Here is a 10,788-nt window from a genome sequence, read left to right on the forward strand (position 1 = left end):
ATGTGGGTCACCTCCCTGGCCAGGAATTGAACGTACACCTCAGTGGCTGGTGATAGCTTGATAGCACTGAGACTTTAACCCCTGTGCCACCAGGGAGGCCCTGCTTAATGTCATTCTATGTAAAGCAAAAACTTTAAATGATTAGCATGAATTTTGCCACTCATTTTTACACCTGCAACACCAGTTTTAAATGTCAATATAAGAACACTGCACTTAAAGAGTCACTGAAACATCATTCATATTCCTTGGCTGACACATGGGCAAGCATTTTGTTCTACCAGAACAGTGGTAAACGGCACAAAACTGACTCACCCGTTTCTGTCGATATTTCACTTCTTGGTTCACACATGTTCTGCCCACAGGCCACCTGCAGCTGCCTGGTGAGCCAGGAAGGACAGAGAAGCCAGGTCCTTTTTCCTTCTTTAGCATCACTTGCGGCATAAGTGGCTGGATCAAGGAGAAAGCACATGAATTAGAAAGATTCTGCTAGCTTTTCTCAGTCATTTGTGTTTCTTAGAACACCATGGCCTTCTTCATGTGCTTAAAGCAAATTCTGGCCTCTCAGCCCATCAGTGCCCCCTGTACTCAGTGGGGGATGTACCCTCTCCTCGAGCTCACCTTGAGTTTTGTTGAATTCCTGTGCACAGCGGATCAGCCAGAATTCTGTGCTCGTAGGTGTTGCAAACACAGTATGTAGGTGGCATTTACATGTGGTGTGTCCCCTCTGCTCACCTATATGCTCCGTTGTACCATCAGACTTTGCTTATAGGACACAAGTTCAAGGGCGAAAGTGCTGAAAAATTCAAGATGGTGACCGCAGAGCATTAAACTCAGCATGGGGCCCTAGGTGACCTCAGAGGTGCCACACCTGTGACGCTGGCCCTGCAGGCTGGCATTTGGTATTTGGAGGACTGTGTCAGTCAAAAGCTCCTTCAGTCCCCTGTGCAGCCTGGTATAGCCTGGGATGGAGGCAGGAGGAGGGAGGGAGTATGGTCAGTCACCTCTATAGTTTCCCCAAGCAAGCCCTGCTGTCTGCTACCTCCAAATCTTCGCCTATCATTTGCTCTACCCCAGTGATTCTCAAAGTTACGGTCTCTGGACCAGTAATATCAGCACCACCTGGAGTTTGTTACAAATGCCAATTCCCAGACCCCACCCCACACCTGCAAGCGCTGGTCTGGGCCTGAGGAATCTGGTCTTCAGCAAGTCCCTGGCAAAAAGTGATGCCTGCTCTTCCTGGAGTATTCTTTCCACCTCATGTCTGCTTCCTATCTCCAGCGGCTCCTTCACTTTGCAGGGAGACTCAGCCCTGGGCTAGAGTAACCCTCCAATTGAACTCCTCAATTCGCATCTCCCCTGATAGGCTGTGAGCTTGATAGTGTCTGTGCTGTCCTCCGCCTTGTCCTGAGTCCTGAGCAGGACAAGCAGTGGGCACTCAGTGGGAGTGGAGTGGCATTGATTGGGGGAGGGGTGGCCAAGTGGGGGCATAAGGCCTGGGCATCACAGAGGGTCTTGGGCCCCAGGGATGGGGCTGAGCACAGACCTCCCCCCACAGGTACAGCCTGTACACCCGCACCTGGCTCGGGTACCTCTTCTACCGCCAGCAGCTTCGCAGGGCTCGGAATCGCTACCCCAAAGGCCACTCCAGAACCCAGCCCCGCCTCTTCAACGGTGAGCTCATGCTGTCCCTGGTGGGGCATTACCCCTGTGCCTGCCCACCCTCCCTGCCTCTCCCCATCACATCCCCAGAGCCCGGGGCTCCCTGCCTGGTACCCCACTCAGCTTGTCTCTGTCCCCAGGAGTGAAGGTGCTTCCCATCCCCGTCCTGTCAGACAACTACAGCTACCTCATCATCGACACCCAGGCCCGGCTGGCTGTGGCTGTGGACCCTTCAGACCCTCAGGCCGTGCAGGTGAGGGAAGGTGGCGGACAGAGGACCTGGGGTCACCTTGGGGACAGGCAACTTGCCCTCGCTAGAGAGAACCAACCTTGGTCCCTCTGCCCATGGGGCGTGCCCCCTCCAAGCGCATTTACACACAAACCCCATCCCCACAGACACAACCTGGGGAGTGCACGGTGAGGGGGGACCAGAGCCAGGGGGACAGGGGTGCAGAACCGGGACCGTGGGTCTGTGTCTCACTCTTGTGTCTTCTTTTCTCATCTTTCTTCTCTCCTCACCTGTCCATCAGTATCAGTTCTCGCCACCTTCCTCTCCATTCCTTATTTCTCTGTTTGTGCATCCGTCTGTCTGGCTGCCCCCTCCAGGAGTCTCCCTCTCCCCTCCCCTCCCCCTCTCACCTGTCCCGTGGCTGGTCTCCTCTCTCCTCTTCACCCCCTTCTCGCTCTCTCCCTGCTCTCCTCTCCTCTGTGCCCAGCACCCCTGCCCTGTTCCTCTCTGCCATCTACCTCTCTCTGCGTCCCGCTCCTCGAGCTCACTGCCGCCTCTCTCCCCCAGGCTTCCATTGAAAAGGAGGGCGTTAACCTGGTTGCCATTCTCTGCACCCACAAGCACTGGTAAGGGGCCTGAGTGGGGCGGGGCCTGGCTACAGAGGATCTTCCCTGGCCAACCCTTGCCCTGGCTGGGCTGGGCAGGATCTGGCTCGGCAAGGACAGGATGGCTGGGATCAGGAAGTCAGGCTGGGCAGGTTCCCACCTTCCTCATCAAGTCCTCGGGGCACTAGTGATTAGGAAGAGTAGGATCTCCCGCCCTCCGCTTGTGCTCCAGAAGCAGAGGACAGGACAGGCATTTCCTTTCAGTGCCTGGACGTGTATTAGGTGCTCACTGTGCGCCAGACGTGGGCCAACCTTGTGAGCTCTCCAGCAGCTGATGCCCAGCAAGGAGGCAGTGGGTGTATGAGGGTGACGAGCTCTCAGTGGTAGTTGGCTCGGAGTACAGGGGTGGGGGCTGCAGTGGGTATGATCTGACCCATTCAAGAAATTAGAGGCTGAGATCCTAGAGCTGAGAGAGTCCAGAAAGATCAGTGGGCGAGGGCCAGGTGGCGAGGGCCAGGAGGAGCAGGTAGCAAGTTGCAGGAATGACATTCCAGCAAGGGGACAATGTGAACACAGCCCCAGGCCAAGGGCCAGGGCCCCCGGGCCCAGAGACCTGAGATGCCGCGGGGGAGAGGCAGGTGAGGAGCCCAGGTGCACATGCCCCTCAAAGCCCCGTCTCTGCTCTCCTCCAGGGACCACAGCGGGGGGAACCGGGACCTCAGCCGGCGGCACCAGGACTGCCGGGTGTATGGGAGCCCTCAGGACGGCATCCCCCACCTCACCCAGTGAGTCTCTGACCCTGGGGTGGGATGGCCTTCCCATGGGACCGCTCCCGCTCTCACCTTCCAGTTGAGTATTTCAGGGGTATCGGCAGTTGGACCTTTGCTCATGCCCTTCCTAGCGCCTAGATCACACCCCACCTGAAGACTGATCACCCCTCAACTGATCCAGCAGTGGTCCCCAAAAGAGGAAGAGGGGAGGTTTGGATCTGAAGCCCTGGACACTGGGGGTGTCTTCTGTCTCTGGTGACTGGGGGGTGTCTTCTCTGGCTGGTGTGAAAGTCCAGCCTCCTTGAATCACCCAGCCCCTAGGGCTTCAGGTGAGGCGAGGGTCAGCAAGACACAAACTAGTACCCTCTCTGCCCTGCCTTGCTTCTCAGTCCCCTGTGTCATCAAGATGTGGTCAGTGTGGGACGGCTCCAGATCCGGGCTCTGGCCACCCCTGGCCACACGCAAGGCCATCTGGTCTACCTACTGGACGGGGAGCCCTACAAGGGCCCTTCCTGCCTCTTCTCAGGGGACCTGCTCTTCCTCTCTGGCTGCGGTGAGTTTTCTCAAAAGGGAAGGGAGGGCATAGGAGGGAGAGAAGGTGGGAGGCCAAGGCGGGGGCCCAAGAACACCTGTAATCTGAAGCAATGTGAGAAATTGGTTTCAGTACAGCTGATGTCTTAGCAGTTACTTCCTCCTATGTAACCCCGAATTTTTTATAACCTCAAAACTTCCCACCCGATGGCCAGCATGAGAGGCTGCCATAACCAAGTACAAACCGGGCAGGGTGCTTGTTTCCTCGGGGTGGAGCCTGATTCCCCAACACAGTGATGAACAGGATAGGCTACAAGATGAGACCTCCTTGAGCGAGAAGGTGACCTGATGGGTGGGGAGGGGCCACTAGTCCTAGCCGCGTGGAAGCCCAAAGGACAGCACAGGCCAAGGGTGCTGGGTGGAAAAGAGCAAGCCTGTGTGGACCTACGTTACATGCATGGGGCCGTGAGGACACGGCCTCCCTCTCCATTCACATGTCAAGACTCAAAGGCTTGATGGGGGTGAATAATTGGCCCAGCTCCCTGGGAAGCCAGGGTGGGGTCATAGTCCCTGCCCTTCAATTGCACTGTGTTAGCCTTGTACCTTATAACTTGCCCCCCTTGATCCCCACCAGGACGGACCTTTGAGGGCACCGCAGAGACCATGCTGAGCTCGCTGGACACTGTGCTGGGACTGGGGGATGACACTCTGCTGTGGCCTGGTGAGATGCTTCTCCCACTCTATGCGTCACACAACCCCACCCCACCCTCGCCCTCCCCTAGAGAGCCCCAAACCACTTGCTCTCCCAGAGGCGACAGCACCACCTCTGGTGGCTGTTGGGAGCCAACTCTAGCAGGGGCAGAGCTCCCTTTGGGGACACAGTGAGTCCTTATTTAACATCCTTGCAAGTTCTTGGACACTGGGACTTCAGGCCAGATGACAGAATGAAACCAACTAGACCCCAAGCTAATTGCTATAAACAAGAGTTAAGCTCTGATAGCATATTTCTGGTCACAAAAACATCACCAAACTTCTAAGACCCAAAAACACTTCTAGTAGTAAATAATAGTTTGTATTCATTCATGCACTGTCCAATCCAGTTATTCCAATTCAGGGTCTCAGTGGCTGGAGTCTGTCCCAGAAGGTCAGGGTGCAAGGCCAGAACCAGCCCTTCTCTCACAGCATGTGTGTGTGCGCGCACACACACACACGCACACACACCCCTCAGTCTGGGACAACTTAGACACCAGGCTCACCTAACACACACATCTCTGGGATGTGGGAGAAAACACATGCAGACATAGGAGAACATGCAAACTCCACACAGTCAGTGACCCCGGGCAGAAATCAATTTTTTTCATCAACTATAATAAAAAATATTGAACAGAGGGACATTATTTGAAGACTTCTCATGCCAACTTCCCCTGCCAGCCAGCCCTCGGCCCTGCATCCCAGAGAGATGGCTGGTTTTCATGACCAGAGCCCAGAACAGAAAAAACCTTTGCTTATCAGCAGGGAAGTGAGCAGAGCCACTCTGCGTGTGCCCAGTGCGTCTGCGTGTCCTCCCCCCATAGGTATGTACATTGCATGTCTGTACATGCACTTGTACTGTGTATGTCCACGTTTCCGGAACATTCACTGATATCTCAGTTAATCCTCAGAACATATGTCCATCTGCTCATTCATGAGCCTGAATGAGCAGATGAACAAACTGAGGTCAGCAAATGCTTTGTTGAGCACCCAGCACACCCGGCTCCGTTCTAGGCCCTGGGGCCACATCTGCATTGTTTTCTCCGCTCGCCACATAAGGAAGTAGGGGCTCGGAGAGGTGCCATGACTTGAGGTTGCCCAGCTGGCAAAGGCACGGGGCAACAGGGCAGTTCTTCTGGCTCCAGGCTGGTGCTTCCCCCTGGAATTGCCGCTGCATCTTCCTTTGTGGCTGACCGTGCTATGTTTGTAGAACTTTTTGCTCTGTGTGGTTGGACCCCTCCTTCCTGGTCCTTCCTCTAACCCAACACCTGGGGTCAGAGAGGATTTTTCTGACCACATCACCGCTCTGCCTTGCATTTCTGCCCCCACGCTGTCCTTAGGTCACGAATATGCTGAGGAGAACCTGGGCTTCGCTGGGGTGGTGGAGCCAGAGAACCTGGCCCGGGAGCGGAAGATGCAGTGGGTGCAGAGGCAGCGAATGGAGCGCAGGAGCACGGTGAGGGCCTGGGGACCAGGAGGGGCTGCCGGGCACTCCCCCGTGAGAACCCATTTCTGCTGAGCTGGGCCTGCGGGGGGGGCCCCTCCCCAGGGATCTGACACCTTTGGTATCTGGGCCTTAAGTGAGAACTCCTGGGCCCTGGCGCCAGTGCAGGGGACGGCGAGGCTTCCTTTGCTAGGCCCAATTTCTAGATTCTCCACCAAACCTGGGTGTCTCTTTCCCCATAGTGCCCATCCACCCTGGGAGAGGAGCGTTCCTACAACCCGTTTCTGAGAACCCACTGCCTGGTGCTGCAGGAGGCTCTGGGGCCAGGCCCAGGCCCCATCGGGGACGATGACTACTCCAGGGCCCAGCTCCTGGAGAAGCTTCGCCGACTGAAGGATCTGCACAAGAGCAAGTGATGCCCCCCACCCCAGCCCAGCCCACCTCCTTGGTGGGGAGGCTGACCATCACCCTCATCACCCCCTCCTTCTCATTGCTACCACCACCACTTCCATCGGCGCCCATGGTGGGCTTTATTCCCGGACACTGGCCGGGGGACAGAAGGGAGGAGACCGAGAGGAAGGGAGCTGGTGGAAGGCTTGGAGACTCCAGGGGGTGAGGCTGAGTTACCAAGGGCAAGAGGAAAGGCGGGACCTAGGACATCTCCAGACCTGACTGGGAGCGTGTGTTCCATGGCAGCGAGGACGTGGAGCTGCTGGGGAGGCCTCGCTTCCACTGTAGCCCCTGAGCCCCGGGCAGCAGGAACTGTGAAGATGTTTGAGTCCCTCTTCCCCCTCCTCCCATCCAGAGTGGGGAGAGAAACTCAGTCCCCGAAAGTGGCCTGAGGTATGGCTCCGTGGAAGAGTGACCAGTCCGGGAGTGACAGGGCTCTGGTCTGCGGAGACGCTGCCCCTGTCCCCTGCCCAAGCCTCCATGCCCTGTCCCCACGAAGGCACTTTTCCCACAGAGCCATTTCTGAGAAGGATGACAGGGCTGCGAGCCTGGCTGTCTGGATGTTTCTGCCGAATGGCTCCCCTACAGCCTGGAAGAGGTGGGGTCCTTGTTGCCAAGGAAACCCAGACCCTGGCTGAGGAGACACCAGAGAGGGGACTGTGACGGTCATGTAGGTCTCCGTGCTCCCTGCACAGCTGGTCTGGGCCTGCTGGCTGGCCTCTGCCCCTGCCCTGGGTCTCAAGGGCCTTTATTCCCAGGGGAGAAAGCGCCACCGCCAGTCATGGCCGCTGCGGGTTTCCTCATTTGGGTCCTTATTCTTAGGAACCTCTGCCCCCCTCTCACTCCTCTCTTTCCTCAGCCCTTCTTTTAACCAGTAGACCTTCAACTGCCCCTTTGCAGTTTGCCAAGAACACCCCATGCCATTTCTCATGTGACCCCTGGCTCCGTTCCGGCTGGGGCAGGGGGTCCTTGAAGCAGCACAGCACTCAGAGGCCTGAAAGCAGAGAGCTCTGAGTGAGCCGTCGCTTCCAGGACCCCAGGCCTGGGCCCTGCCCCTCTGCGCAGCCCCCTCAGCTCAGCTTCTCCCCTGGCCTCGGGTCCAGGTCCCTTTAGAGCGAGGAACCCTGTGGTCCTTGTAGCAGCAGACCTGGGGCCAGCCCGGAACTTTCTCCCCACATCCAAACCCTTCCTCAGGCTCTGCTCACCTTTGGTGAGCCTCTGAGATGCCCTGCCCTCAGTCTCCCCCACCATCGATCGGCCTCTGCCTCTCTCTCCAGCCATAGCCTCTGGTACCAACTCTAGCAATACTGTCAGAATAGTTAGTCCCCGCCCCCCCAGACATGCAGTTCCTGCCTCTGTGCCTTCGCTCATGCTGTCTCTTCAGACTGGAATGCCTTTCCCCTGCTCCTCCTGCCTTGTCTGCCTGGCAAACACCTTTTCATCTCTCTCCATCTCCCTCAAAAGTCCCCCCTCCTCCCGGAAGATCACCCCCATGCCCCACCCCTTCCAGGCTACCTCTGCTCTTTGTAAATGCTTCTCCCATGGCACTTATCACACTGTATTTTACTTGTTTACATGTTTGTCTCCCCTTCTAGACTGTGAACCTTTCAGGGCATGGACTGTATCTTATGCATCTATGTATTTCTGCGCCTAGCACGGTGCCTGGCACACAATAGGCGCTTAATAAATGTTGAATGAATGAATGATTTAACCAAGTCTTGCTCACTCAGTGTGTCTGTCTTTATTGCCGGTTCCCTTTTCCTGTCTGGGTGACAGGTCCGCTCCTCTGGCGTGACTGCCTTCAAGCTGTGGCCAGAGCAGTGTTCTCCACACATCCCCCCACAACTCGAGCGCTTGTTCCAGGCTTCCAACCAGCTTACCTCCGAAGCTTGAGATTGCACGTTGTACCACTGCCCACAGGGGACGTGCTTTTACATGGGCACAGCAAGCGGTGGCCAGCACTTCAAGGGCAGGGTGGTGGCACTGGCCTCTCTAAGCCTCTGGAACTAACAGAGCCAAGCTCCACTATTCGAAGAATAACTTTAACAACATCATTTTTTTCCCATTGTATTTATCTTTGGGGGTCAGGACTTACGTTTGACAAGTGACACTGGTTTTCAGTTCATGACAGTGATTAAAGATAGTTATTGAAATGGGAAAATACCAAGTGAAGGTGACACTCGGCTACAGTAGAATCTTGGAGGTGCCCTATATGGATGAAGAATAGGAAGTGCTGCCTTGGCTCCATGCTTTTTTGAGGCCAGCCCTAGGCACAGTCTTCCCACACCTGGCCACAGCTCAGTGTCCCCTCTCAGTTGCCTCTCAGCCAAGCCAGGGAATCTGGCACTGGCCCAGTTGTCCTGGGTGGGGGCTGCACCTGGAGTATGGGTAGGGGAAGGACTGTGGTCTCTGTCTTCCTGAAGAAAGGCAGCTCTCTGTGCTCTGTGACTGTCCCTGGGTCACTGCAGTCTTGAAAGAGCGAGCCCCGGGGCCTCGTCACTCTGGGTATGCCCAGTTTCAGAGAGAGGCACTTGATAACAGGTCTCTAGAACTGCTGAAGCATTTTCCTGAGGCCTTGAGTGACCCTCTCAAGTGACCCTCTCAAGGCCTTGAGTGCTTCTCCTGGGGCAGCATTGACCAACAACAACCAGGCCACCTGTTTGCTTGGAGGACAGTAGGATTCATTTACCTTGGAGACTGGACTGGGTTCCAGTCCCAGCTCTGTCCTCTGTCATGCAATATCCCAGTGACCTTGGGTGAGTCACTTCCTTGTTTTCAGTTTTTTCAATTTCCAATGGCGGTAATAACCTCGAATGCATTCCCGACCTCTTTCAAAAGTGACAAACGCTCATCACAAAGGAGTTTAAACCAAAAGAAGTATTGATTAGCTTGTGAAATTGAAAAATGTGATATTAGCTCATGGTGATTTCAGGCATGGCTGGATCCAGGACAGCGTCATCACTCAGCTCTGCTTTCTTCTATATTGGTGTCTTTCATCCTCCCTGGGTGGAAAGATGATGCTTACAAAATACTAGTTCATCAAACAGCAGAACCCCCAGGAATCCCAGGGATTGTGCTTCATAGGTTCAGTTTGGGTCACATGCCCAGCTTCAACCCTGAACCAATCATAGGAGTTAGGGGATGGGCCTCTCTCACCAGGTTGGGTCATGTGTCCACACCTAGAAGGGCACGGTCAGAACCGACTAAAACACAATGGGGCAGGGGTCCCCCAAAGGAATAAGGGATGAGAAATAATACATAACAACAAAATCGTAAAACTTTACCAATATTGGGTCTACCCGGTGACGCAGCAGTTGAGCACTGGGCTGCGAAGTTGCCCTCAACCTCTGGAGCGCCAGTTCGATCCCCGGCTGCTCCCCGGCCACCGGAGGAGGGTCCCACATGGCGTGCAGACCTCTCCTGCCACCCGCTGCTCCCCTCAGCAGTGTACCTCGTCCTTCTGCCTGCTCTGCTCCCCACTCTGGCTCTGATGAATTCTCTCACCCTCCCGTGCTTCTGACTATACCCAGTGCTTAAATAAATAAATAAATAAATAAATAAATAAATAAATAAATCTTTTTAAAAAATTTACCAATTTTTTTTTTTTTGAGACTATCAGAAGGGTCAGATGAGAAAAGGCATATGAAGTCACTTTAAAAAATGCTATTTCTGGGGCTTCCCTGGTGGCACAGGCAGTTGAATGTCGCTCTGTGAAGCTGTTTGCAGCCTCTGCAGCACGGGTTTGATCCCGGCTGGCCAGCTGGCAAGAATCCCACATGGCATGGCAGACCTCTCCCGCCTTGCCCGCTGCTCCCCTCAGCAATGTGTTTCGTCAGTCTGTCTGTTCTGTACCCCACTCTGTCTCTGGTGAATCCTCTCACCCCCCGCATCTCTGGCCTGTACCCAAGCACTTGTATAAATAAAAAAATCTTTAAAAACAAATGCTGGTTGTGGGCCTCCTGGTGGCTCAAGGGGTTGGGACACAACCTATGAAGATATCCACAGCCACTGCAGCACGAGTTTGATGCCCGTCCAGGGAGTTACCCACATGGCACAGCAGACCTCTCCTGACCCGCCCGCTGCTCCCCTCAGCAGTGTATTTCAGTCAGTCTGCCTGTTCTGCTCCCCACTGTGTCTCTCGTGAATCCTTTCACTGCTTCCCCCCAACATCTCTGGCCTGTACCCCAGTTCTTGTATACATAAATAAATAAATCCTTTTTTTAATGCTGGTTCTATCATTAATGATAGAGAAGAAATGGGGGTAGACCTATAGTCTCAAAGGTGTTTATTTTTTTTAATAAATTTTATTTTTATATTCCCCATACAATTGCAACCCCCTTATTTTGACCC

At 54.8% G+C, this 10,788-nt stretch overlaps 1 protein-coding gene across 2 annotated transcripts in view; it reads left to right on the forward strand.

Moving 5' to 3' along the window:
- PNKD (PNKD metallo-beta-lactamase domain containing) overlaps positions 1–6,404 on the forward strand; it is a gene marked incomplete at both ends in the record, with an annotated part of 62,904 nt that extends 56,500 nt beyond the window's left edge. For both annotated transcript variants that reach the window (XM_084255970.1, XM_084255971.1), the window contains 8 exons: positions 1,556–1,671; positions 1,800–1,912; positions 2,456–2,514; positions 3,186–3,278; positions 3,653–3,816; positions 4,429–4,515; positions 5,885–6,000; positions 6,231–6,404. In XM_084255970.1, the coding sequence (XP_084112096.1) occupies positions 1,556–1,671; positions 1,800–1,912; positions 2,456–2,514; positions 3,186–3,278; positions 3,653–3,816; positions 4,429–4,515; positions 5,885–6,000; positions 6,231–6,404 (922 nt within the window). The remainder of the gene's footprint in view (positions 1–1,555; positions 1,672–1,799; positions 1,913–2,455; positions 2,515–3,185; positions 3,279–3,652; positions 3,817–4,428; positions 4,516–5,884; positions 6,001–6,230) is intronic.
- Positions 6,405–10,788: the final 4,384 nt, after the last annotated feature.

This window comes from Talpa europaea, assembly GCF_964194135.1.
Source record: "Talpa europaea genome assembly, chromosome: 1".
Taxonomy (NCBI): Eukaryota; Metazoa; Chordata; class Mammalia; order Eulipotyphla; family Talpidae; genus Talpa; species Talpa europaea.